The sequence below is a fragment of the Dasypus novemcinctus genome, chromosome 10 (genome assembly GCF_030445035.2).
Source record: "Dasypus novemcinctus isolate mDasNov1 chromosome 10, mDasNov1.1.hap2, whole genome shotgun sequence".
Classification (NCBI taxonomy): domain Eukaryota; kingdom Metazoa; phylum Chordata; class Mammalia; order Cingulata; family Dasypodidae; genus Dasypus; species Dasypus novemcinctus.
Genome location: NC_080682.1, coordinates 107,416,346 through 107,443,965, shown reverse-complemented (window position 1 = coordinate 107,443,965; position 27,620 = coordinate 107,416,346). Strand labels below are relative to the sequence as shown.

Here is a 27,620-nt window from a genome sequence, read left to right as displayed (position 1 = left end):
CAATGCTCTTTCATAGTTTATAACAAATGTTTCATAACAATGCAAGGTGTTGGTGGTGGGGTGATATATGGGAGCCCTGTATGATGATATGCACATTTGTTTTATAAGTTCATGGCTTTTACTATACACTTATCATTTATGTATGTTCATGCATGAAAATTAAATTTCAATAAAATTTTATTTAAAAAACTCTTTCACTTTGTCATTTGGAATCACCTATCCTGCCCAATGACTCCTGTGGCTCTGCCCTCTCCTACTTGACCTTGGGCAAACTCCTCCACCTGGTCGGGCCTCTTCTGAGGAAAGGTCCACCTGCCCCAAGAGGTGAGCAGGGGGATTCAATGAGACATTCCCGGGAGCATCACACCAGGTGGTTGGTTCTGGTCCATGAGTCATCGTCCTCCTGGACTGTGCCCCTTTAAGGGCCGAGACCATGTACTGATTTTCAAATGGCCAGCGTCCAGCCTGGCCTAGAGAAGGATCTCAATTAGAGCTTGTCCCCTTCACTGTCCCCAAAAAGGCCGGGTCATTTATTTGCCCCAAATCCTTTGCCCACGCTATTTCCGAGCCTAGGATGTCCCTCCTTCTCCTTGCTGGCCCTCCACACATCCTTCAAAATCCAGCTCAATGAATCCTCTCCAGGGAAGTCTTCCCGGACCCTTCCACTCATCTACTGCACCAACCGATGCCCCAAGTTCTTAACATTCCTATAGCACTTTCAGAATTTACCACAAACTTTAAGCAACAAGCAGAGAGGCAGTTAAGTATAGTGGTTAGAGCAAGGATATGGACTTAGACAGGTTTGGGCTGTCATCCCAGCTCTGCCCTTTCCTGGCTGCGTGATCTTGAATAAGTCACTTCAATTCTCCTGCCCTCGATCTCCTCAATCGTAAACAGGAGTAACGCTCATGGCGCAGGGCTGTTGGGAGGATGCAATGCATTCCAAACAGGGATGAGCTTGGTGAGCTGGGAAGTGCAGTGCCCAGGAGAGCTGGCATTCAATGTGACAAAGGAGGAGGGTGGGTGGGGGCTGGAGCTTGGGCTGGGGCAGGAGACGCGCTGAGCGGGGGATGCTTACTTTGCCGGCAGGTGAGGCAGAAACCGCCGAGCCCCTTCGCAGGAAGCAAAGCTCATACTTCTCCTTGGGCATCTCCCTGGGGAAGAAGAAGTAGGGGATGGCAGCCAGGGCCACCGTGCCAGCGGAGATGAGGAAGCCCAGCCACCAGGCGCCCACCCAGCGGGGGTCCTTCGAGGTCAAGCTGATGCCACCTGGAAAAGAAGACCATGGTGATGTTAGGCTCAGGGTGGGCCACTGCCACGATGCCACGACCCTGGGATGACCTTTGAGACAGGAGGCAGCCTGGAGCAGCAGAGCCTGGGCTGGGAGTTGTGGCTCTGCCCGCTACGGCCTATGTGACCTCACGCACGTCCCCAACACTGGCAGGGATCTGGCTTCTTTGCTAAGGTGATGTGGTGCAGTGGTCAAGGTCATGGACCATGGAAATGGTCTCTTGAGCCTGAACTCCATTGCTAGCTTAATGGGCAATTTACTTAACCTGTTTGCACCTTGTTCTCTATGAAATACAGACACTAATGGTACCTACATCACAGGGCCGTTGTGAGAATTATAGGAATGCATGCATGGAAAGCACTTAGAATAGGGCCTGGCACATAGTATGTCTTTGCTCTTCTAATTTTTATTATTACTATTATGGTTATTATTATTATTAAATATATGGTTAGGATTACTCTTTTGTTTCTCAGATCTGCATGATGATTAAAATCAACAGAGGTGATGTCAAAAATACATGGCCTTCCCCAAGGCCTACTTGGCTTTACTGCAGGATGGGGTGGAAAGGTGACCAAAAAAGCCTGCAGCTTTAACAAGGTCTCCCGGTGCTTTTGATCCCCACCTCCCTGGCAGGTTTAGTTGGGACTAGATTTGTCCTGGGTGTACCTACTGGCTGGCGCACAGAACTCTGTCATCAAACCTCTCAGACCCTAAGGCTGCGTTGGGCACATCTTTCTACCATCTCCATAGAACCTGCAAATACTTTATAAAAATACAAATACATGATAACCCCAATGTCACTGTGGGCCGAAGCCCCAGGCGTTTGATCCTGTGCAGGGCCCGAGTGCACAGTCAAGAGTCAGCAAATGCATCTGGACCCTAGGAATGGATTTGGCTCCTCTGCTGATTTTAACCCCTGTCTCTGTGCTGGGCTGGTGAGAGCTCACCTGTGCAGATACCCAACTCTTCTGCATCTCACATCCTGGTCTGTGCCCGTAGATGTGACCCCCCCCCCCCCATGAAATCCCCCATAAAGAAAGAAGGCCTAGGGAGGTGGGATGTCCGTCACAGATGCCACATCTGCCGGGATCACATCGACATGGTCAGAAAGCAGCAGGGTCATGTGCTGGGGAACCTGGAGAACCCCTGATTCCCAGGACCTTTCCTTCAGAGGAGAGGGGAGCTGCAGCCAGGGCCCAGACCTGGCTCCCAGGCCCAGCTTTCTAGAAGAAAGGGAGCTGGGGTCAGACTGTCCCTAGTGACTCTTGTGCAGACCTCTCCTGACTGGGGTCATCCTTGGGCAAAAGCCAGAGGACAAGAAGCGACATCTGCAGATCTATCCAGCCATACACGTGTCACCTGAGGCTTCTAGAGCCTGTCAGAAACTCCCCAGGTGAGGGATAGTACTTCTGAGTAGCAGGAGCCAGAAGGCAACCTGAGAGCCCAGAGTTGCTCGGTGTGACCAGCAGGCAGCTGAGATGCCACAGTGATGCCCTAGCAGGAATGTTCGAACAGGAATCCCCTTCCCGCCCCCCAGCAGGGCTTCAGGTCTAAAGCCCCTAACCCTCCTCTCCCTGGCTGCCTTCAGACCAAGCTCCAGTCCCTCTCCTTGACCTACTACCTGAACTTAAGGCCCCTGGACTCCAAATGGTGCTCCTGGCACAATTTCCCAGAATCTGAGATGCCGTGAACTAGAAGGGCTCTTAGCTTCTAGTTCCCATCTGAGAGAGGCCCAAGGTAGCACACTGAATCCCTGAGTCCTGCTCAGAAAGTTCTCTCCTATGTGCCATAGTCTTTGAGTCTAAAGCTGGGAGCTCCCACAGGCCAGGAGAGTGTGCTCATCCCCCACAGCGTATCTGAGCACGGGCCTGGGGTCGGGGGGAGCTTGGGTGTGGAATAAGGCAAAGACGGATAGTGGCCGTGGAGGGATGACAACCACCACACTTCATCTGGTGGCTCTTTACAGTTCATCTCTATCATCTCGTTGGCTCCTGACTGCAGCTTTGATTGACAGGGCAGAGATCACTGTCATTATCTCAAAGGCTCAGAGAGGTTAAGAGACTTGTCCCAAGTCAGCGGTGTTGCTGGAATTGAACCCAGGTGCCCCGGCTCAGTGTCCCCTCTGGGACCAGGGGTTGGTCTGCGCTAGCCCTGAGGACAGTCGTGTGCTGTGGGCGGACAGGAGACGAGGCTCACCTTCTGGCATTCGGTCAATGTCCACATAGAGGCGCAGCATGAGGCCGCCCAGCCCGTAGGCCACTCCTGGGCCCATCATGGTCACCGCAAACAGGATCCCTGCAACACGAGGCCCGGTTAGCGCCCGCTGGCCCCGCCTCCGTCAGCAGCCTCCGGACGGGCAAGGGCCACCCGCCTGCCCCCGGCAGGGCCAGGAAACCCTGCAGGCCTTCTCCAGACCTGCACTGGGCAGCTGGAGCAGAGCCAGGGGCTCCGCGCCCAGCCCCACCCCGGGCTTCTCTTCCCTCCCCCTGAGCCTGGCCTTCAGAACGGGGGCCGGGGCGGGTCTCACCGAGGTAGAGGGGCGAGTTGCTGTTGTGCGCAAAGTCGTCGATGAAGGAGATGCCGAAGGGCTGGATGGGCACGCTGCCCACCCCGAGCAGCGTCTGCGCTGCGAACATCAGCCCCACCACGGCCCGATGCTGGGCCCGCGTGTGGCTCCCGCAGCTGTCGTTGGAGGCGGCAGGTGCCGCGGTTGTGGGCAGGCACAGAGAAGCCCTGAAGTCCTGTGACAGATCCTCTGAGAGATGATAAAAAACACGATCACAGGAGCTAATCCTTGCACAGCACAGCCGGATGCCAGGTGCTGTTCTAACTGCTGTTTATTTAACCCCTTGGAGATAGCTGCTCTCGCTACCCCTAATCCCAGATGCTCCAACAGCAACGAGGAAGAGGCAGAGCCAGTGGGGAGCCCGGGCAGTCTGGCTTCCACGTCCACACTCTTAATCCACGCTCTACAACCTTGCTGAGCAGAAGCATGCAAGGGCCCCACGGCAATCGTGCTCCTTGGGCCTGGTGGGTGGTTACTGGAAGTTTGAGCTGGGTCCGGAAGAACAAACAAGATTTTCCGGACCGAGAAGGCAGTGGGTGTGTTCCAGGGAGAGGCACAGTTTGTGCAAACAAACCCAAGGGCTTGAAAGAGCGCGGTGCTGGGAGGGTGAGAGGCTGAGGACCCTGGCTCACACGGTGAAGGGCAAGGCCAGGGCCGAAGGCAGGGGCAGGCAGGGGAGGGAAGCTGGGCCGGGCTCGTGGAGGGCTCCGGTGCCCTCTGTGTTTGTTTTTGGGGAGGGTTTGGTGTCAGCTCAGGACACAGCCGCTGAGTGCAGTAAAAGTGGAGTTCTTAATTTATTACCAGACATTTGTTCCCTGCAGCTCACCAATATTTGGTGAGCAAACATGAGGGGACTCTCAGGCTATGATTATCCCAAGTGCGGCTGCAGAAGTGGCCTCCTCTCTGAGGAAGGGCCGGGGCGCCGAGCTGTGCCACCCAGCCCGGAGAGCCACTCCCCCAGCCTGGAAGGGGCAGCTGAACCAAGGCCAAGGACCTGTGCTTTGACCCCCAACCAAGGCTGTCCAGGCTTCGGTGTGACTTCGGCAGAGGCCTCTTAACCCCCTGGGCCTCAGTTTCCTCATCTCTCAAATGACTCTCTTAGAATGGCAGATCTACAGGGAAGGAATTCAGAAAGGAACTCAGCAGCTCGGAGCAGAGGCGCTAGGGCCGGGCGGCCTGGGTGGGCCAGAGTTGTACCTCCAACCAGCTGTGGCCTTGGGAAAGTTCCTGCCCTCTCTGAGCCTCGGTTTCCTCACATCGACGAGGACCGTGGCCATGAAGCGGGCGGCGCGGGGCACCGTGCACAGCCCCTGCTGGACGTTAGACAGGCTGATCTCGGGACAAATCTGCCTTTTCTCCTCCCACGTCTGCGGGGCCTCACAGAGGGCCTGGCACATGGCAGGGCTCAATGGAGGGTGGGTGAAGAGTGAATGGACGCAACAGCCGGGACTGTCAGCGCAGGCTGGTGCCTGGACATCCCCGGGGCGTGCACAGGGGCTGTGTGGAGGCTGCAGCCCGGGCGGGAGAAGGGCTTTCCTCGGGTTTCTTTCTGCCCACGGCAGAGTGGGGTCACGTGCAGGAGGGTGGAAGAAGAATGGGCGTGACCCTGCACAGAAAAAGCTGCACAGAAAGTGTACATTCTGCACAATTGAAGATGAGGAAGTGTTTTTTCAACGTTCTGACTAGTCCCCTTGACAACTTTCCACTCGGTCCTAAATAAACTACTCTGCCTTCCCCACGCACACCCTGTACTGCCCCACTGCCCGGCCCTTGTGGCTCCCTTCCTCTGAAATGCCCGCCTTCTTTCTTTCTTTTTAATACAATAAATTTTGTTTTTAAAGAGAATTTAGGTTACAGAAAAGTTACATCAAAAGTATAAGTGATTCCATATCTCCCTCTCCTCCTCCCACATTCTCCCATCCATAACTTCCTACAATTGTGTGCTACATTTGTTACAATTGATGAACGAACACTGAAGCATTACTACAAACCCAGGTCTATAGTTTTACACTGTGGGCTTACATTTAATTCCAATGTCCTAAAAATGCCTGTGTTCCACCTATTATTCCTTCCGCCTCCACTCAGAAGCCCTGGAAACCACTATCTTTATAACAATGCTACATGTTACTACAATATTAGTGGTAACAACATTACTACAATATTAGCACGTACATTTTGTCCACGGTTGCATTCCCCATTTATGTTTGCTCACTTTTCAACCTTGAGGATTTGGGGATAGTGACCACCACTCTGTCTCAGAGATTGAGAGGGGCCTTAGATGTTATGGGGCCAAGGGAAGGAACGATTTTGCTCGCAGTTGTATGTCCCTTGTTTCTTCAGATAAGGGGTGTCCATTACCATCACCCTGTTAGTTTTCCTGGGTGAGTCCAATGATCTGGAGAGTAGGTGTTTGCCCTCAGTGGGGAGGACGCTTGCGGCTTTCTAAACCACAGCTCAAGTGCTACCCTCTCCAGCTGCCCCCGCTGTCAGCGTCATCCCCCACTCAGGGCTCCGATGGCTCTTCTGGCCATCTCCTAAGGAGCTGGACTCTTTCTGCCTTGCAGCAGAGTTGCCCATGCTCGTGCCAACCCCGTACTCCACAGGGAGCTCCTCCAGGCTGGTCATATCTACTTCATCCCTCCACTGCTGGTCCTGGCACAGAGTGGGAGCTCCAGAGGGGTGAGCTGGTTGGAGGGGCAAGGGAAAAGGGTGCTCTCTGACAGCACTGCTCCTCTGGGAAGCCTTCCCTGATGGCAGGCTGGGGTGTGGGCTCCTTCAGCCCCTGTGCTTTCCTCCTCACACAATTGCACTGGGGAGTTATTGCTTGTTTCTATCTCCTCCCCAGACTGGGAGCTTCATAGAGGCAAGTACTGAGTCCCCTGAGAGGGTCTGGCACAAAGTAGGCATCACTAAGGGTTTGTTGGGTGGACCACTGGATGGATGGTTGGATGGATGGATGGATGGATGGGTGTATGGGTGTATGGGTGGATGGATGAATGGGTTGATGGGTGGGTAGATGGATGGATGGATGGATGGGTGTATGGGTGTATGGATGGATGGGTTGATGGGTGAGTGGATGGATGGATTGATGGATAGATGTGAGAGAGAGAAGGAATAAAGTGAATGCTCAGGGTGCTTGGGTCATTCCCTAAGGGGAGGCATCCATCTGTCAAGTAGGCCCTTAACAAAACCCTACTAGACTCAACAGGATCTAACTGTTGATGTCTAAAATTCCTTCCTTCCTTCCTCCCTCCCTCCCTCCCTTCCCAATGTCTTATCTTCTTGTGGGGATTGAATGCGTTAATACACACGAGTGCTTAGAGCCCTGCCTGGTGCGTGGTAAGCAGTGTAAGTACTGTACTGCTGTTATTAAGCCACAAACATTTCCTGAGGACCAATTACGTTAGGACCTATGAGGCTTTGTTGGAAATTCACCCCGCTTCAAAGAAAAGCACAGGGACATGTAAACAGCACCTTACCCTCTCTCCTGGGTCAGCCCTATGCCCCAGGACTGCTGGAGAGAACCATCTGGGCTGGGACTCAGGGAGGCAGCGGGGGTGGGGGAGGACTAGCAGTGTCCCGGGAGGGCCTGTGGACTCCCCAGTGTCTTACCAGGGCTGGCGTGGTCGTAGCGGTACGGCTCCGAGATGAAGTGTGGGAGGCTCATGAGCAGGCCTGCCAGGGCCACAAGGACTGCCCCACAGCCGATCAGCCGGGGCCGGTGGACCCGGCTGCCAAAATAGCTCACAAACACGATCAGAGCTGTGTTCCCCACCTGCAACGGGACGGGAGGATCTAGCAAAGGGGGCAGAGCCCAGTGGGAGAGGCCCCGTCTCCATTCCAGCCTCAGCTTTCCCATGTGTATGATGGACTTGCCAGTTGGGTAAGAATCCTTTGGGTCTCTCTTATCAACACAGTTTCTAGATCCTCCCAGGAAAGGCCCTACTGCCCCAATTAGATGGAGAAAATGAGAACAGAGAGGACAACACCAGAATCTCAATTTTGTTTTGGAACATGGGTGGGACCCCATGTTATACTATGGAGGAGGGAGGGAATCAAGGAAAAGGATTTGGAGTTTCTGGAAAGTCATGAAGGAGGGAAGCAAATTTTAAAGTATCTAAAGCTAGATGACTAAGGCTTGGGATTTTAAGCCTCAGGATGAAAATACCAGGATGCGAGCAGTGGAGGGGATCTGAGAGCCTGCAGGGGAGGGGCAGGCTCTGCAGTCGGCAGCTGGGGTGTGAACCCAGGTCCCTGGGCCACTGGCTGGGGACTGTGGGTTGGTGGAGGATTGACATTAGGAAGAACAACCGCTTGATAGTTGGGAACATAAGCCCCGGGGGTGGGGAGTTGGGGGGGTGGCCCAAGGTCCCAGGGCAAGGCAATGACTTTCACGTCCCAGACCTGAGATCTGAAGGTGGGGACAAACATCTGGGGACAATGCTGTGCGGCTGGCAAGCCTTGGGTTGGGAGGAACGTGACACATCACCCTCCGGGAGAGAATTCCACAGAACACTGCTGGGGGCCGGGAAGAGAGCGTTCTCTGGACAGCTGCCTTCTCCAAGGGTGAGGGAGAACATCTGGTAGGGAGGAAACTGGGGCACAGCTGGACCCTGACCTCCAAATCCACCCGAAGTAGCCTGGAGCCCAGCTTGTCCACTCCTAGCGGCTCGACTGCTGGCCCCAGAGGCAGTGGCCCGTGCATCCCAGGGCAAATCTGAGGACAACACCCCACGCCATGGTGTCACTCCTTCCTGCCACCACGCAAGGTCGGAAAGTTCTGCCTCTGATCTAATTTAAGGTTTCTCGCTACTGCTGAACTGACTTGCTCTGCGTCCTCCCTGGGACAGCCACCAGCGAGTTGCCTGGAAAAGGAAGGGAATCCAAGGGAGAGAGAGTAGACGTGGGGACCCCAGCCAGCTCTAAAGGGTCCCACGTCCCTCCCTGAAGTGCTCCAAGGGAAGGGTGGCCAGGTCTTTGGAAGACCGCCGCAGGTGCGCTGGCGTTACAGGGAGGCGTGTCTCCTCGGGTCTCCTTCCTGAGAACAGGGCTGGTCAGTTTCGGGGCCAGGAAACTTTGGAAGAGGTAGGCTGTGCAAGCTTGGGGGAGGGGGCTGTGATGGGACCCCCTGAGGGCACTGGGTGGGGTGGTGAGGGAGGAGGCAGCGGGAGGAGGGGAGTGCAAGCCTCCTCCGCTCTCCCTCCGCTCCTCCTGGCGCCCCTGCGGCTCCCAGGGGCCGTACCTCATTGAAGGCAGCCAGCAGCCCCGAGGTCTGGCTGGAGAGGCCGAAGCGCTTTTCCACTGTGGAGATGGAGCTCTTGAGGTAGCCGGAGATCATGAGCTGCGCCAGCTGCAGCAGGCTGTGGCACAGGACGAAGAACTGCGGAGGGGCCGCGTGACAGCAGCAGGCAGGGGGACAGAGAAACAGATGCAGCCAGAGCCCGGGCAGAGGCCGTGGCAGGAGGCAGAGTGGGAGGGGTGGGGAAAGGCAAGGGGAGCGAGCGGGAGGTGAGCAGGAATACAGGTGGGGCAGGGGAGTCAGCGAAGACAGAGGGGAGGGCGGGTCAAGAACGAGAGGAGAGAGACCAGAGGGACAGACAGGAGGGACAAGGCATTATTGGCATAGTCCAAGTCCTCTCACATAGGCCTAAAAACTAGAAGAGCCATCCTGGGTACACTCGGGGAGTCTGGGGGCCGCCCAAGACCCACGTGGCTGAGAGTAGGGCCTTCCTGGGGCCAGATTAGTGGGAGCCCTGTCTGACCCTCAGAGTCGCCACCTGAGCTGGGCCGGACCTTCCACCCTGCGCCCACCACTCTGCCCCTTTCTCCAGGAAGCCCTCCCGGATTCACCAAGCGCTGTCTCCACCACACCCTCACCTAGGTCTTCCCTGGAGTTTCCCGGTGAGACCCCTGCACAGATACACATCCCTCAGCTGCTCCACCCCAACCCACTCCACCTCAAACATCCCCGCCTGCCTCTGACCTGCCTCCTGAAATGCTGGCAGAAGTCCTAAGAGAAGAAAAATCTGTTTCAAAGAATTGAAAAAATAGAGTGTTCGTGCCAGAGCTGAGCAACATTCCCTCTGTTCTTCCGAGTCTCGGCTTCCCCATCTCTCTGGTGACTACAACGTCCCTCCTTCCAGGGTCGCTGTGAGCGCTAACTAAGGGCCCTCCCGGGCAAGTGCTCGGGGGATGTTTTAGAAGGTCCTTCGCTATTCCTTGAGGGTAATGGGAGGCTGGGGGCTCAGCCCCACTGCCCTCAGAACAGGCCTGCTTTCCTCCCCGGGGCAGTGGGGAACACTTGCAGGGCACAGACCCAGCCGAGGGCTTTGGTACATCACCCCTCCCAGCCCCACGGCCTCCCGTTCTCCAGGTGAGGACGTGGAGGCCCTGAGGAAGCCACCAGCTCCCCGGGGGTACACAGCCAGGGGGCGGCGGAGCCCACTGTGCTGGGCAGGGGCGCCCTGCCCGAGCCAGGAGCTACCTTGATGCTGTGGAACACGCTCGGCCGCAGGTCCCGAGGGCCGGGGTTGGCTTTGCCTCCAGGGGGGCCTTTGGTGGCCATGGCATCCTCGGTGTCCTTGTCTGGTCCCTGTGGCCCCTCACCTGCTGGCCCTGTGGGACAGACAGCCGAGGAGTGAAAGCGGAAACAGAGTCCCAGAGAAGGGCCCCGCCCAGGGAGCCCCACACCCCAGGGCCCCGGTGTTCCAGGGAAGGGCCTTGCAGCCGCTGAGCTCCCCAGGGGAAGCCCCCCGGCCCCCCCGCCCCCAACGCCCGGTCTCGGTGATGGAGGCGGCCTTCTTAGGTGGTGTGTCCCGTGCAGGGCGAGGCCAGGTCCCTCCTGGGGGCCACCTGTTTCACTCTGTTCCCCGCGTAACCTTCCTTCTAGGTAGAACCCGCGGCCCGGCAGCAGGGACGGGCTGCGCACATTCTCGCAGCATGCTGGGGCCTGTGGTCCAGAGGCCACCCGGGCTCTTGGGAGCTTTGGGAGCTGAGTCTGGCCCTGGCTCTGCAGCTGGTTTTCTGCCTGGCTGGATTTAGGATCAAGGGTCTGGGGTCAGGTGCAGGGCCGGGGCTCTGTGCACAGTCAGGGAATAAACGTATTTCCCGGGGGGCAGTTCGGAACAGACGCCAGTTTCCCCAAGACACCACCCTGCGCAGAATCACCGAGCTAAACCAGCCCGACCCCAAGACCATGTTTTCAGATCATGTTGCCGATCGGGCCAGAAAGGGCCTGGCGAGCTCGTCCTCATTTTACCCTTCCCTGAACAAACTGAGGTCCCCAAAGCGGGGTGGTGACTCAGGAGGCAGAGCTGGGGTCAGAACCGCGCCTCGGCCCCGTGACGCACGTGGTTTTCTCCCACGCTGACCGTGTCACCGTGCCAGTGTCCCCCTCGCTGAGAGGAGAGGAAAGCTGAGGCCGTCGGAGGCGCCCGCAGGGTCTCCTGCGGCTTCATCTTGGTGGGGAGCCCGGAAGCCTGGCTCTGGGAGGCTCCACCCTTCCCTGTAGATGGAAGCCACCTGCCTCCTCAGGCAGCCCGGGCCTCTTCCGCCTTCCTCTCTCCTGAGGCCCCGCTTCCTGCCGGAAACCTCCTGCATTGTTTCACATTCCCCGCAACTCGGGCAGGAGTTTCCCCTCATTCAACAAGCTCCTTTGGGAGCCTGAAAACTGATCTGGGGACGCCTCTGACCCTAGGGGTTTATCCTTAGCTCCTAACTCCCTCCCTCCATCACCAGACCTGGAAGGCAAGTTTAAGGAGGGGGCTACAGGACCCTGAACCTCTGCAAACAAAGGTTTTATACTCTTCATGCAGGGACCATGGAAGCCTGAATAATTTTTAAAGCTGAGATATAATTCACATACCAAAGCCTTTAAAAATGTACAGTTTATTTTAAAGTGTACAACTCAGTGGATTTTCGTATATTCAACAAGTTGTACAATGATTGCCACTATGAAATTCCAGAACATTTGTATCACCCCAAAAAGAAAACCCATGCTTATCAGCAGTCACTCCCCATTTTCCCCATCCTCCAGCCTTTGACAAGCACTAATCTACTTTCTGTTTTTATGGATTTCCTATTCCGGGACATTTCACATAAATACAATCATACAATACAAGATCTTTTGTGTCTGGCTTCTTTCACTTTGCTTAATGTCTTCAAGGTCCTTTCCTGTAACGGCATGTACCACAACTGCATTCCTTTTTATGGCCGAATGATAGTCCCTTGTAGAGGTACACCACATTTAGTTTATCCATTCATCGGTTGATGGACATTGAGTTGTTTCCACTTTTGGTTACTATCAATAATGCTGTTATGAACATTTGTGTACAAGTTTTTGTTTAAATGCCCACTTTTAATTCTCTTGTATATGTATCTAGGAGTAGAATTGCTGGATCATATGGTAACTCTATATTTAACTTTTTGAGAATTGGCAAACTGTGTTCCATAGTAGTTGCACTACTTTATATTCCCTCCAGCAAAGTAGGAGTGTTCCGATTTCTCTACAACCTTACCAACACTTGTTACTGGCCATCTTTTTAAAAAAAATTTACTTGTTTATTCTTGGCTGTCTTTTTCACTCTAGCCATCCTAGTGATTGTGAAGTGTTATTGTGGTTCTGATTTGCATTTCCCTGATGACTAATGATATTGAGCATGTTTTCACTCGCTGATTGACCATCGGGTATATCTCCTTTGAAGTAATGTCTATTCAAATAGCCTGAGTAATTTGACTGAGGAAATGAAAGTGTGAGGCTGCAGGGCATAAACATTCAAAAGGGACAAGGAGATATGAAACACAATGACATCTGACAGAGAGAAACTAAGAGTCTGACCCAGTGAGAAGGAGGAGGGGACTGGAGGAGAAGGGTGAGGAGTATTTCTGAGCCTCAGTTCCTCTCGCTCAGCAGACACTGGCATGCACTCTAGCCCAGGGCCTGTGCCTCACATGCACTGCTTGCTAGCCCTCTCCACAACTCTGTCCCTCTGGTGCTTTGATTACCTCTATGTTTCTGGTGATACCAAGGCTCAGCAGTAACTAGCTCTGCTGGTTAAGTCTGGTCAGGCACTCAAGTCCAGGTGTTAATCTCAACACCACTTGATGCTCCTTGCAGAAGGTGATGAAGAAAAAAACACAATCCTCTTCTCTGTCTGGGCCCAACCAGACCTGGCCAGGCTACCTCAAAGGCAGCAGTGCCCACACCCCCAGGGGCCAGACCAGCAGATGCGAGGCCTGATGCTGAGGCTGAGCGGGTAGAAGTCACAACCTGGAGCCCCAGCTCTGGGAGAAACCCAGGGAATGGATGGGGCAGGAGAGAGAAGGTCAGTGGATCATCCCAGAACCTTCCCCTACCCATGGCCTAGTGCCTGCTGAGAGAAAAATCCAACCCGAGCCCCCAGATCCTAGACCCGTGGGTTGGCTTCCTAGACCCATGTGGGGACAGCCTCCCTGTGCCCAAGCCATTTAGCCCCAGCTCTAGCCCCCCGCCCACTCACCTGCTCACTCCCTGAAACTGCGCGCCCACCTCAGTGCAGGCCCCTCTCCAGCTGCACCTCTGGCCCTCTCTGAAGCTTCTATCTCAACCGCCTCCTCTGCAAGAGCTCAAAGTCTTACCGGAGATTGTTTCATCCTTCAAAGATAAGGCTGTTTCCAGGGGCTAGAGTCCACAGCCCGGGCTGGGGTGTGGGAAAGGGTGTGCGGGGGGAGCACTGACTACACGGTCTGCATTCTGAGACAGGGGCCAGTCAGCTGGTTGGTGGTCAGTTGGCCACTGAATGGGACTGGTCAGGCAGGTTGTCCGTCCACTCCGAGCCGCTCCTGTGGGCTGAGGCCTCTACTGAGGGGCTGGCAGAACTCTGACTCCCTGACTGAGGACAGAGCTGCACTTGGAAGGAGGGTCCTGAGGCCAGGGCTGTGCGTAAGGGGCACTGAAGCCCTTCCCTGTCCTGGGCAGCCTCTGTCAGGGTCAGCCCTGAAAGGAAGAGGGGGCAGCTGTGAAGTGGATCTCCACCGGGGAGGGCCAGAGCTGAGCCTGGAATGGGGGTGGGGAGGGAACAGGGAGCCAGGGAAAAAATCCTAGTCCCTTTCTCTCCCACATGCGCCAACAGGTTTTGGAGCCCATGACCCAGGAGTCAGCTGGCAGGAGCCTGTGTGCTTGTCGGTCAGCCTTCGCTCGGTTACGCGGCTGGACATTCATACGGGCACGCCCACGTCCATCGGGTGGTCGTCGGTGTCTTTCAGGTGACTTGTCTGGTTGGGTTGTCTGTCAGTCAACCAGTAGCTGGCCGGACAGGGGCCCTGCAATTCTGTCAGTCAGTCAGAGACTTTGCTCGCAGGGTGGCTGACTGGTCAGAGACTCTGACAGTAGGTCAGAGGGTCTGCCTGTCCGCCTGTCAGCCAGCAGCCTCCAGCCACGCCTCCACGGGCGGCCCCCAGTGTTCTCCACAGCCCCCAGGCCAGGGGTGAGGAGAGGCGAGTTTTCAGAGAGTAGCCTGACAGACACCGACCTTTCCCTGCCTGTTCTTTGCTGGAAAGGTGTAGGATCCTGCCTCCTTCAGCCATTCCCCAGCTGTGAACGGCAGATCCCAGGGAGACGGGGGCTGACTGTGGAGCCCTCCCACCTGGGTTCTACTCCCAGCTCTGCCACCAGCCCACTCTGTGAGCCTAGAATGTCTCTTGAACTTTCGGAGCCTCAGTTTCCTCACTTGTAAAGTGAGGATAAGAGTACCTACGTCAAGGAGATAAGCATCTAGGGCCCCTGGCCAGTGCCTGGCACACAGCACGCACCCACGATGGGCCATTTGCCACCCTTTCCCTAGTAAGTCTCCAAGCACCTCCAAGGCGAGAAGGGCGGTTGAATCTATTCACTTCCCACACGCATCTGGTCCAGCTCCAAGTTTTCGCCTCCATTCTGACATCAACATCCACCTCTCCCCCAGCAGAATTACCTCTGAATGATCTCTTTGTCTCTCACCCAAGTCCCAACCACAAGACCTGGCCCCGAGCGAGGAACTGGATCCCTTCTCTCCACGCACACACACTAGTTGTGGCTCTCCCCAGAGGTTTACACAGCACACGTGGCCTTGTACCAGGGGCCCTTGAATTTCTCCTCTGCAGTGAAGAAACCATGATCTGTACTTCCCAGGGCAGAGAGTGACCACTGAGAACCCAAACCAGCCACCCCACCTTCGGCCTGGGCACTGCAAACCTCACTGCATATGCCCTTGCTATTCTGTTGCCATCGTTGGCATTTATTACTCTTCTCAGAATGTCCTGCACAAGCAAATGGTTTGACTGTTCACGACAGAAACTCCTGAGAGACGATGAGCTCTTCAGTGGGAAGCACCAGCCGACGGCCCGCAGCCCCCAGCCTCTTTGAATCTCTCCCTTCGAAGCCCTCATTTGCTGTTCCTACCAGTCCTGCTCTGGTGTAGGCTGACCCTTACCCAATGCTAGTCACGCCTCTCTCCCCTCACCCCCCGCTGAAAGACCGGCCTTAAACCACATTTCCGATTCTCAGTAAATCACGACCTCACCTTCCCTGCTCTGAGATGCTGCCAAAGCTTTGAGAGGAAGTGCTATCCTGATGGCGGTAAGCAGTCAGCTTTGTCTTAGCAGCAGGTGGGGGTGCTGATATCTGGGGAGCCAGCACCGACCCCACACGTAATAGGTGCTCAGTGAACACTGTTTTCCTCCCTGTTGGGCAGCCAGCCTTTCCCGCAGCTGGCTGCCCTCCTGCCACAGACATCCGCCTGAGTCCACGCTTGCCCTGAGGAACAAGCATTGCCCCATCTAGAACCAGAGCATCTGGTGAGAGTTCAGCAGCAGCCGAGGGCGGCGGGGGTGGGGAGCCCACGACTGCCACGGCTGGGAGACGGGGCACTCGGCTAGCCCTCACCCCTAAAGGAAGTGGTCAGGCCTGAGGAGCAGGCCCAGACCCCAGAGGGCAGATGGGCCTCTTGACCTGAGGGGTCCGGGGCTACGCAGATGGCGTGGTACCTTGTGCAGGGCCAGGCTCCTGGGGCAGCTCGCCGATCCTCCCGGCAACTCCTTGAGAGAGTAGCTGCGAATCCCATGATTCAGATGAGGAAACGGAGGCACAGAGAAGGGAAGTGACCTAACCAGGGTCCCAGGGCTGGTAAAAGGCCAAGTCTGCAAGCAAGGCTCGCGGCCCCCGTGCGGCCGGTTCTTCTCTCAGCCCGGCTTCCTTCCTGCGCCTTGCCAAAGGCGCTTCTTGTATGGGAACACTCTGGCGTTCTACCAGCCCGTTGTGTAGCCGGCCAGTCTGTCAGTCACCCCCTCGTCAGTCAACGTCCTCTCCTGACGGGCCCAGGGAGCGCCGTGGGTGGACGGGCTGGGAAAGAGAGATGTGGGAGAAGGACACGTGCTCCCGGCCCAGGGGACCTGAGAAGGGAGGGAGTTCAGGACACACAACCAGGGCCCAGATCTGAACCTTCAGGGGAGATGTGCCGACGGCGCTGAGAGATGCCGAGGCAGAACCTGGGGGAGCAAGGGGCTTTCCCCAAAACCGATCCAGCTCAGCCACGGGGAAGAGGGCTGGGACCACGGAGGGGCAAGGCGAGCCTTTTTCTCTCCAGGGCACCGCAGCCTGTCCCTCCGCAGAGAGAGCGAGACCTTGGAACACTCAGGTGTGTGCCCTTGGACCAGAAAACAGGCCTCTCTGAGCCTCTGTAAAATAGGAATAACAAGCCCCACTTTTGGCCGTCTTGAGGTCTGCACAGGTTAAACACCCTTTGTCAGCTCCAAAGGGCCTCCCCAGTGCCTTTTGCTCAGCCTCTGCCCTGGACTCACCAGGGAGTCTATTTCCAGGTTTGGCCACTGGGCCCTAAAATAACGTATTCTCCTTCCTGTGGGAGCCTCAGCCCAGCATCTGTCTCCTCTCCTTCTGATCCGTGAAGCTGCGCAGATGCTCTGCCGCCCCCATCCCCACCAGTTGCACCCCCCTGCCCTCTTTGTGTTTCTCTAATAACTTCCCTGTGCCAGGGAAGGAAAGGCCTCTCCCCGCACCCACCGCCACGCACACTTTGCCAGGGCCATCGAAGAAACAGGCAGAGATGGCCTGTAAGGCAGAGGCTACACCTGGAGGCCCTGGCCCCAGGCCCCACTGCAGGCGAGCAGGCTGTGCACCACGGCGTGAGCGGTGCCCCGGGAGCTGTGCAGGGCGTGGCGGGCCGCCCTGGGGACGTTCCGCCCGTAGCCGTGCTGGCCCACCGAGTATTTTCAGGTTGTCGCCAGGGTTTAAAAATCAGGACATTTCACCTATATTCCTTCTTTAGCCATCCCCCAGCTGCGAACAGCAAATCCCAGGTTTTCGTTTTTTTTTAAAAGTTCGGATCTGTTGGCACTGGCCCACATTCCTACATGGCAGCACTCAGCTGCTCCGCGGTGCTGGGCCTGCTCGGGTCGCCGTGCCCTGCGGGGGCCTCACTGGGGGTGACGCGCCACCTGCTATGACTGTCCCTGAATGTGGCCCCTGAGCAGCGCTGGTCCTCCCTGCCTTGGCCGGGCTTGGGGAGGCCACTTGCCAGGGGCGCTCTCCTCATCTGGGCCCAACCCTCAGGGAGGGAGGAGGGGGAGATGCCCGGAGGGGGAGATGCCAGAGCTAGGTGGACCACCTTGAGGTGTGAAGAAATGGGACCAGGGCGGGCCGTGGCTTGCCCCGGGTCCCTGTGACAGGGACGGAGCTTGTGCTCTGCTGGTCCTAGGAGCAGCATGGACAACCCTCCAAGTCAGGCTACTAGGGACCGCGTGGCAGCAGCTCCAGTGCCTGCCCTTGGGGACCTCCCGGGGTGAGTGTGTGCGCGGTGGGGCTGGGGGTGGGGGCAGCAGAGGTCTAACACAGAATCAAATGAGCTGTGCTCGGTGCTGGGACACAGGGAGACTCAACACTGCAAACCCAGAAGAGAGGCCCTAGCCTAGAATGGGGAGGTCTGGAAGGCTTCCTGGAGGAAGCAACAGAAGAAACGTCTGTGGAAAGGGGAGAAGTATGAGAGTGCAAAGATAGCTCAGGGAACAAAGAGTCTGTCAAGGCTGAAGACCAAGATCAAGACGGGGAGTTGAGGCTGAAGTTGGAGGGCCCTTGAGAGCCAGGCTGAAGGGGCAGGCTTTGCTCTCCAGGCATGAGGAGAGCAGATGCACCCTCCTGGGAAGATCTCCGTGGCTGTGGGTGGAGAATGGAGGGGCCAGGCTGGAGGCAGGGAGGCAGATGAGGGGGCCAGAGTAGGGTCCGGGCAAAAGAGGGATAGTGGGGTCGGCGCCCGGTAGTGGCAGCCAGGATGGGAAGTAAAGAGCAGATACCACCACGGCGAGCGGGTGGGAGCCACAGGGGTGGGGCTTAATCAGCCTGGAGGCTGAGGACACCTTGAGGCTGGGTGGAGAGGCTGGGTGGGCCATCACTGGGGGCTGGGGTTGGAGGGTGCTGGCAAGTTCGGCATTGAATATGGGGAGTGTGGGGTGTCAGGGGGCACCCTGATGGTGCTGTAGGAGGTGTGGGCTCCAGGAGAGAGGACCTGGGCTGGACACAGAGCTCTGGGGGTCTGGGAGGCACATGTGGATAGAACGTAGCATAGGCCATGGGTGGTCACCCCTGCCCAGCAAGAGTGTGGAAAACAGAGCAAAAGGAGGAGGCCGCCCTGGAACTGTGTTCCTGGGCAGGCAGTGTCGTGCAGAAGGCCAGGTGTTCTGGAAAAAGCCACCGCCTTCTGTGCTAGCACAGCCACAGCAGCAGGCGTTGGGCAACCATCCCTCACAGTGGTGGCAGACACCTCTCTCCGGGGATAGGGGCTCCCGGGGGGAGTGGGAGAGGCCACCCCCTCTTCGAGCCCCTCCCACCCCCTAGATCGCCCTGTGGCGATCTAGGTTGGCCTACTGCCTACCCTGCCTGGCTCCTGCAGCCCAGGCTCACTCCCCTCTTATCTACAGACTGGGCAATGAACTACCTGCCGGCAGAGGCTGCCTTACTTCCTCTCCTGCTGGATCATGTTAGCTCCTTACAGGAACCCTCTGGCTTAGAAAACTTTGGATTCAAATATTTGCTTTGCCATATCGCAGCTGACTGGCCCTGCGCAGCTTGCCTCAGGTTCTTTCTCTGTGAAGTGGGACAATAGTGCCTCCCTTGGGCGTTCTGGGTAGGGTTAAAGGCCCATGCCCCAGGCCTAGCACTCTGTAGTGCTCAGCAAATGTTGGTCCCCCCTCCTGGGGGCATCAGCAGCGAGATGAGTGCAGACTTCTCAGCCCAAGGAGGCCAAGGCTCCTGGGAGCCCCTCCCACCCCATCTACCCACCCCTCGTCAACCGCGTTCTCCAGCCCTAGTTGATCCTTCCATTCCCCAAACTCCTCATGTTCCTGGGGTCTGCCAAACCTTTGCACATGCTGCATTCTCAGCCCGGGGGCCTTTCCTCCCAGCATACCTGCCTCAGCCTTCAAAGCCTGGCCCAGCTTAAAAATACTGCTGCTGAGTTGAGTTGAATGGAGAGAGACGGGTAGGCTGGAGCGTGGGCACAGAGGTGGGGGCTGCAGTGGGGCCGGGTGGAGCCCCATGGGCTCCAGGTCCCAGTTCGGCCAGGTGGGGCGTAATCTAGATGGGGAAACTCAAAGGCACGAAGGGGGTTCCCTGGGTGTTGAGCTTGGCTGCTGTCCTCTGGAAATTCCTCCTAGCAGGACTCGCAGGTGGGCCGCCGGGAGGACAGCAGTGTGTTGGGGGTCCAGCTCTTGTGCCTTCCAGCTGTTGCCTCTTGAGGGCGATCTGGGCAGGGTGGGGGAGAGGGACAGGCACTTTCTGGGGGTTTCCAGGCTGGGTCAGGGACCCTGTGCCGGGACTTTCTGTTCCTGCTTCTGGCCCTGGCTGTCCCATGATGACCCTAAAACTACTGAGTAGGGCCCGGGGGATGGGTGAGCCCTGAGCTCACAAGGGACTCAGGCCAGGCTCCTTAGGCCTAAAACAAAGAGCTTGAGGCACAGAGACAGGCGGCCATTGGCCAAGGCCACACAGCTTCCCCCCAAATGAGGCCCCAGCTCATCTCTCTCGGGGCTTAAATTTGCTCCCTAAGGGGTCCCATTTGATCCCGCCTCACTCCGCACTAGAAGTCCCAGTCCCCCATAAGGCTTTGGCATCCAAACACAAGGTTATCCAAATAATTGTCTCAAAGCTGTTTGGGCTCCAGAGACCCCCGGGGGCCTGGAGGGGGATGCAGGTGGACCCCTTGGGCCTGTGTTCAGCAGGTCGTGGCCCAGGGCTGGGCACGTGGGAGCCTTCAGTACAGACTGGTCAAGAAAGAGAAGGGGAAGGCCAGCACGGTAGGACAGAAAAGGCCCTGAGCCCCGGGCCGGTTTGAGCTTCAGCTCTGCCACTTGCTAGCTGTGTGGCCTCGAGCAGCGAGTGGGCCCCTCTCAGCTTTAGTTTCCTCTTTCATTAAATAGGCATGAGAGAGTTCCATAGTCCTAAAGCGCTGCCCACACATGTGAGGTTATTACGAATATCTCTGGGACACAGATTCTCCAGGCCACTAAAGTGTGGCCACTCTCCTCCTCAGATACTTCCCAGAGCTCCCAGTTACCTCCCAGGTAAAGTCCAGATGCCCTAACCTTTCTTGGAGACTCCCTGAGGTCTGGCCCATTAATCTCTTTGGCTTAGTTTCCCGAGAAACTTGCCTTCCCTCCAACTGCCCTGGGCAGCTTGGCGTTTGCACGAGCAGGCCGGGTCCCGTTGCTTCTCTAGTATCTGCAAATGCCTTCTCCCCACAATGCTCCTGCTGTCGACGTCCCCCCACCCCCCCAGCCTGGGTGGTTTGCCCGTTCCTCTGTGCCGGCCCGTTTCTGCCACGTACAACACTTTTCCAGCTTTGCTTTATGCACGCAATTTGTGTCTGCGACTCTCAGGTCCACTGGGAGCTCCTGAGGGTGGGGACCCTGCCTCACTTCATTCTGGGTCTTCTGTATCAGCCCAGAGCCTGGCACGTAGTAGGCTTTCAGTCAGGGTTGGAGGGAGGGAAGGTCTGTTGGGGTCATGGCGAGGAAGTAGGGAAGTCTATGTACCAAACCTTTCCCGAGATGTCACCTCTGCCCAGCCCTGAGCTGGGTTCTGGGGCCTTGGGCACGGCCGGGGCAGGCCACCGCGGTGGGGCGGGGGTGCCCCAGCACTTTGAGCATCTGGGCTGTAGTGGGAAGGGCGGCAAAGACCAAGTTTCCTTTTTCTCCACCCCCCGGGTACAAGGGGGCGGAGGCTGGCCCCCATGGACAGGTCAGTGCCCCACTGCTCCCTCTGGAGGGGAGCCCGAGCTCATCGCCCAAGAAGGGACCCGAGTGACTGCCTCAGCCGACCCCGCTGCTGCACAGGTGGAGAATGTGCGTCCCAGAAAGGGACCCCATTGTGGGTCACTTGCAGTCTTGCCACCTGGTTCATGACTCCTGCGAAGCTGCTGCCTGAGACAGGGCCCACCTGACAAGGCCCAGCCAGGGAGGAAGAAATGCTCCACCCCTGCCCACTCCCCAGTCACTAGCCCCCAAGAAAGCTTTGCTTTGTCTGATGCCAATGGTTAAGTGCCCAAGATGGGTGAAGGCTCATCAGTGTGGGGTGAAAGAGCTGTGACAGCAGGCAGACTTGAGTTCTGTGCTCCTGCTATGCCACTTACTTGCCGGGTGGCCTTGGGCAAGTGATTGCAACCTCTGAGCATCTGTTTTGTCACCTATTAAAAAGGGGGACAGCATTTCACCACATTCTCAAATGAGTGCAGAGCTGGGATGTGAACCTAGGCCTGCTGGCTCTTTCCCTTTGCCCCCCCACCTGCCCTGGAATGGTTCACATTCAAACAGATGCACTGGAGGGAGTGACTGAAAGCATACCAGGAACAGGAGTGGTGAACCATCAAGAGAGGATCAAGCCGCACTTGGGAGGTAACAGGGAAAGGTCACTTCCCAGCTGGACAGTCAGTCAGGAAGGCTTCCTGGAGGCGTTGGCATTTGAAGCTCTTGGAAAATAGGGCAAAATTCAGCAGAATGGGCAGGGAAAGGTGGGCAAAAGTGCAAGGGTGAGGAAGTGGGGAATCTCGGAATCAGAGTGGAAAGGGCCTGCGGGAGTAACTCCCCCCCCCCCCATAAGGAAGCTCTGCCCGCTGCTGTGGGCCCGTGGGGAGCTGGGGGGACTCGCTGGGAGCGGGCTGGCCCTGACTCTTCTGTGTGTGGTGTTTTGCTGGCTGGGCCGGGGCCCTCTTCCTTGGCTGAGCTGAGAGGGGCGATGGCTCTTCCCAGGCTCCAGGCTCTGTATCCTGCCCCACCTAACTCCCACATCCTTGAGTGGCCACAGACCAGAAAGAGTGCTGGGGAAGGCTTGTCAGCCCGGCCACAGCGCTGCCTGGGCCTCAGGAGGCCAGGCCAGGGGGGCTCTGGTGGCGCAGTGGGCAGATCCTGGGGTCTGCCTCCTGCTGGATGTGGGGGTGGTGGCAGTGCTAGAGGATATTCCAGAGCCGGGCTCTGCCTGGGTGAGAACAGCAGCCTTATGAGCAGGGTGCTGGCGGACAGAGACTAGTTTCTTCCTGCACCCATAGACCCCCAATTCTCCCATCCCGCACCCACCAAGGCTGAGGGGGAAGTTGGTTTATCTGTGTCCCATTCCCCCGCTCTGCTGCAAACCGACGCGCCAAAACCTGCCGTCATTCTCCCCTCTCCAGAGAGGCCCCCTGCGAGGAAGCACCCGCCCCACCCTTCCTGCCGGGCCACAGCCCCCATGGGGCTGCTGTGACCTGCTGGAGGCCCTCCACTCTCATCCCAGCCTCTGAGGCCCTCCATTTAACACGGCCCTGCCTGGGCAGGGGTGGGGCGAACACAGCGGGAGGGTGGCCAGGGGGGCAGCCAGAGCTGATAGCTGCAGGGCACCCACCGCGCAACTCCTGCTCACGGGCTTGGCTGGGTGGACTGACAGACTGGCCGCAGGTCAGCCGTTCCCAGAGGGTGCTGTCGGCCACTCCCCAGCCCTCCCCAGGCTCCTCCAGGCCTCAGGGCGCTTCCCATCCAGGTCCGCCCCCCCCCCCCAAGCTACTAGGGCCCTGCAAGTTCCCTCTGAACCCTGGCCTTGCCTGCGCCCACCTTTCCCATTCCCTGTCTCTGATGCCCACCCCCTCCCCCCACCCTCCCTCCCTCTCTCTCCTGCTTCTCTTGATTTCTCCCAGTCTCTTCCCCAGCCCAGGCCTCTCCCGGGCCATCTCTCTCCCTTTCCCTGCATTCTCCTGCAGACACCCGTTTAGCCTTCCTTCCATCTCTGCCTCTGCATCTCTGGACTCGCTCTGTCTCTCTGACTGCGTTTCTCTCTATCTTTGTGTTTTTGTTTTTTTATGTTGTTGCTGCGTCTGTCCCTCTGTCTCCTTTAGCGAGGGAGGACAGGGCTCAGCAGGGCATCAGGAGTTTTGTCTTCCTGTGCTGTGCGCTGCCTCGTGAGAGAGGTCTGCCTGGGCTCAGCCTCCAGCTGAGGAAACAGCTGGACAGAAGCCCTTCCTACCGCTCTCAGCTTTCCCTCACTCATTCAGCTCTCCTGCACTGGGCAACGGCCCTGGGTAAGGAGCTGAGAGCCCCCGTCCCACATCCCAGCATGCCTTTTTTGGGTGCCACAGCCTCGCAATGTGACCCCAGCCTCCTGCCCAATGCCTGTTCCCCCCCTCGCCCAGACTTACCCATCCTGGGTCCCATGAGCTGGGGTGAGGTGTGCAGTGTGTTCCGGCCCCCAATTCAATCTCAGGACCCAGAGCTTGGCGGGGGAGGGGAGTGCAACAGTGCGACCTTCTCAGAGCTGAAGACAGCAGGAGTGAGCCGGGCAGGGGGCTGCAAGTGGCGCTCCCGGCACCAGGCACACCAGACGGTGGCCGCCTCCCCCTGGCCCGCCTCTGGCCCCCGCCTCCGGCCCCCGCCTCCTGTCCGGCTCTCCCTCTCTGAATCTCTCTCAGTGCCTGGCTGGGCTGCCCAGGGCCGGGCTGTGCAGGGGGCTGGGTTTGTTTGCAGTCCAGCCCCTGCACTGGGAGGAGGCAGATGTCTCACCCGGTAGCTCCTACCGGTGGCCCGCAGGCCTGATCCTTCCCAGCCTCTTCCTCTGGCATTCCCCCCACAGACTCCCACCTGCTCCGTTACAGTGGAGAGGGGGGGCAGAGGGAGCCCCCCGCGCCTCTCACCCCCGGGGCACACCCAGGGCCCCTCACTGCATTCCCGCTTCCAAACTGAGCACTTTCCCCCACCCAGCTCCTGCCCCTCCCAGAGAACCCTGTGGGCCTCAGGGAGCCCTCTCGAGAGCCCCGGCCCCCGGAGCCCTGCCCCCTTCACTGGTCCCTGGCCCCCTGAAATCCTCACCCCCTCTCGCAGAGCCCCTCGCAGAGCCCCCCTCGGAACCCCTCTCACTGCGCTCTGAGGATCCAGAGCAAGGGGGGCTCTGTTCCCGGGAAGCCCAGTGGCCAGGGCCCCTGGGAGGAACTCAGGGTGGAAGCTCCGCGAATCCTAGACATCTTGGGGGAGGGAGCGGGGCAGAGGGAAAACATGAAACTCCCAGGGCTGGCTGGCTTGAGGCTGAAGGGCCAGATGGACCCGAGCCCAGTCTCCATCCTGTCATTTGCTGGCTGAGTGACCTTAGGTAAGTCCCTGGGTCTCTGAGCATCAGTTTCCACATCTGCAGGGAAGGAGCAATACTCCTCCCCTGGCAGGGCTGTTGTGAAAGTTCAGGGAGAGAGGAAGAAGCCGGCGGCCGGAGGCTTGGAGCTCAGAGGAGAAGGGAGTGGCGGAGGCAGGGCTCCGGCCAGGGCCGCGGGGAGGACGGAGGACACCGTGCCTTGCCCTCTCCAACTTGCAGGGCACTTTCACCACTGGGCCCCGCGGGGCTCTGCCACCACCCTGCAGGCAGCTCTTACTTCCTCTGTTTTACAGATGAGGTAGGAGGGGGTGGTGCTTTGTGCCTTTGCTGCTGGAACTCTACCAGGTGGCCTTCTCTGAGAAGGGCCGCCGGGGTTCCCCAAATCCAAGGTACAGGCGTGAACCTGAACCAGTTCCAGGAAGAGGTTTGTGACCTGGAATGGGGAGGGGACTCTCAGGGTGGAATGGCAGAGAAAAAGACATCAGCCCCGCTGGCCTCCTGGTGAGAGCACGAGGGTGTGAGCGGGAAGTGGGCGATATTTGAAGGAAAAGCACAGACCCGCTTGGCCCCGAGTAGGCAGTCGATAGTGACTTGTGTGAATGAATGAGTCTTTGAGAAACCAGAAAGGTGAGGCAAGACTGCTGTACTGGGAAAGATCAATAACTGACTTGGATTGAAAGACCAGGCACTGATCCTGCTAGAGGAAACCAAAGGAGGTCTGCCTCTAAATCCTTCAGACCAAGTCAGTCCTCACAGAGAGGCTGGCAGAGCTGTGACCTTCCGGAATCCAAACTGCAGGCGCGCCGTTGAGGAAAGGAAGGTCCTTTAGATGTTCTGGGGGCTCCGTTGCCCCCCACCTTGGCCCGAGAGGCTGCAGAAGCTCTGGAGAGCGATTGTCGGATTAGAGGCTGGGTCCTGCTCAGCTGGCCAGGTTCACTTCATCCACCTGTGGGCCAAACAATGCACAGCACCCCACAGGGCCCGGTACCCACGGCCTGCTCAGGTATGACTGGTCTTCACTGAGTGCACCCACGCCACGCCCCAGGTTGACACAGCCTGGCCCAAGAACATTCCTGAACTCAGAACTGAGGAGCTGGGGCATGGAATGGGGCAGTACCCAGAAGCCTCTGGGAGTCAGGCCAACAGGCCCTCAGGCCCATTCTTGGGCTAGTTCTGCATTGAGATCCTACTGTGTAAGTAATCCAGGCTTGAGATCTGACCAAACTGGTTTGCACCCCAGCATTGCCACTTCCTGGCGCGGTATCTGCTGAGCCCTGGCATTTAGAGGTTCCCACGATGTGTGTGGATCTCAGCACCATCTGCAGATTCCCACAGTTTGCAAAACTTGGTGCCTTTTTTTAGAGTCCTGTGCTGTTGGCAAAACCTGGCATGGTTTGCCGAACTCGGCGGCTTCTAGGGCCCCATGTTCACACAGCCCTCTGCCTCCCTGGTGTGTGTGTAAAACGCCGGTCTGTTTGCAGAAACCAAGTCCTTCCCCTTTTTAAGTCAATCCAGGTATGGAAATGCCATTGTCTAAACCAGGCAAAACAGGAGACTCTTGGCTTTATAGAAATATCTGGCTTTAGGTCCAAGGGAAGAGTCCTGGACTTCAGACGAGAGATGCCCCCTCTTGTGCTCAGATGAGAGTGACCCCAGCTCTGTCACTAACCTGTGGAACCTTGGCAAGTCTTTGTCCTCTCTGGGTCTCGGTCTTTTCATCTCTTAGATGGAGACCATGATGTCAAGCCACCCACCTTCAGCGCTGCCCTGAGGAGCTCTGTGAAGTGCCCAGAAGAGGGGGGAGAGCCCAGAGCGGGTAGAGAGGGATAGTGTGGGCTTGGGGGTGGACGGAGAAACTGGAGGCTCCTTCCTGTACAAGGCTTCAAAAGGCTGCTGCCTCAGCACCTTCGCTTGCACTTCCCATCCGGCCTGGCGGCTGAGGTGCCGATAGCTATAAATGAGCCCTTGGCCAGGGCAGGCAAGGGGGGCCTCAGCTACCCCCCTGCCCCATGCTGCTGCCTTGGGGTCGGACCCCAAGCCGTGTACACATGCTCATATGCACGGCTCATTAAATCTGCCCAGGCAAGGCAATGCAACTCTTCTTTCACCCACGAGGTTGCTGACACGCTGGGGAGGTGAAGGGGCTTGCTCAAGGCTATACCTCGAGCAGGAGCTGGAATCTGAGTCAAGGACAACAGTGATAGTCACACTGGGCACTCAGGAGAGAACATGGGCTGTGCCAGAGACTCTTCAGTTCTCCTTGAAAGTGGCAGCCCCGAGCCCCAGAAAGAGTGCAAGCTTGGGAAGCAGTCAGTTCAATCTCGACTCAGCAAGTGGCTCTCTGACTCAGTTTCCTCATAAGTGAAACAGGGATGATGCTAAGCCTCCCGGCAGGAAGGCACTAAAGCAATGCCCCCTCTTCTTCTTGGTGTGCTTGCATAGCTTATCTCTCCCAGGAAACGATAAACTCCACCAGGTTCTAGCTGGGTGACCTTGGGCTGGTCACTTGCCCTCTCTGATCCTCAGCGTCCTTGTCTGTGAAATGCCTTCCTGGGGCTGTCAGAAGACTGAGTTGCTGATGGATGAATTAGTCCTTGCTAAATTCTGAGAGCTGCGCAGACATAGCCATCTTTAATATGGTGATAATGGTGATGGTGATGACTCGTAATTCTGGAAGCAGAGGATGAGGAAGAAGTAAATTAAGACAGGTTCGTATCTGGGCAGTGTGCCCTGACTGATCACCTGACAGGAGTAAATCACCAGAAAGGCCCCCTGAGATGGGAGGAAACTCAAGGGTGAAATTGGGGCCCAGCAGGCAGGCTGGGTGACTGCTGCTGTTCACAGCTGTTGTGTGTGGGTGCTGCAGGTCTGCACCCCTCCTGCAGGCTGCAGACTGGGCACTGGCCTGTGACCCCCGGCCCCGCTCTGTCATCGCGCTTCCATTGGGCAGGTTCCAATCCCTGCCCAGTTCTCAGTTTCCTTATCATGCAATGTGGGGGGGCATTCTCTTTTGGAACAACCCCATGAGCTAACGGATCTACAACTGCTTTTGCAAAGTGTCAGGCATGGCGCCTGAGGAGTTATGGCGATCAACAAGGGGGCTCCTTGGAGAGAGGGCGCGGGGTGGGGTGGTGCAGCGG

General features: G+C 57.4%; 1 protein-coding gene across 5 annotated transcripts in view; it reads right to left on the bottom strand.

The window, feature by feature from the left end:
• Positions 1-27,620, bottom strand: part of SLCO2B1 (solute carrier organic anion transporter family member 2B1) — a 55,079-nt gene that overhangs the window by 26,934 nt on the left and 525 nt on the right. For 2 of the 5 annotated variants that reach the window (XM_071218267.1, XM_071218269.1), the window contains exons 1-8: positions 23,540-23,793; positions 21,720-21,844; positions 10,342-10,472; positions 9,100-9,237; positions 7,470-7,632; positions 3,819-4,046; positions 3,488-3,586; positions 1,079-1,269 (exon numbers count right to left, since the gene is read on the bottom strand). In XM_071218267.1, the coding sequence (XP_071074368.1) occupies positions 1,079-1,269; positions 3,488-3,586; positions 3,819-4,046; positions 7,470-7,632; positions 9,100-9,237; positions 10,342-10,422 (900 nt within the window). In that variant the 5' untranslated portion in view covers positions 10,423-10,472; positions 21,720-21,844; positions 23,540-23,793. Of the gene's footprint in view, positions 1-1,078; positions 1,270-3,487; positions 3,587-3,818; positions 4,047-7,469; positions 7,633-9,099; positions 9,238-10,341; positions 10,473-13,354; positions 13,445-15,857; positions 16,149-21,719; positions 21,845-23,539; positions 27,151-27,620 lie in introns of those variants that run through there. The other 3 variants (XM_058305953.1, XM_071218268.1, XM_058305955.2) reach the window with 3 other exon arrangements.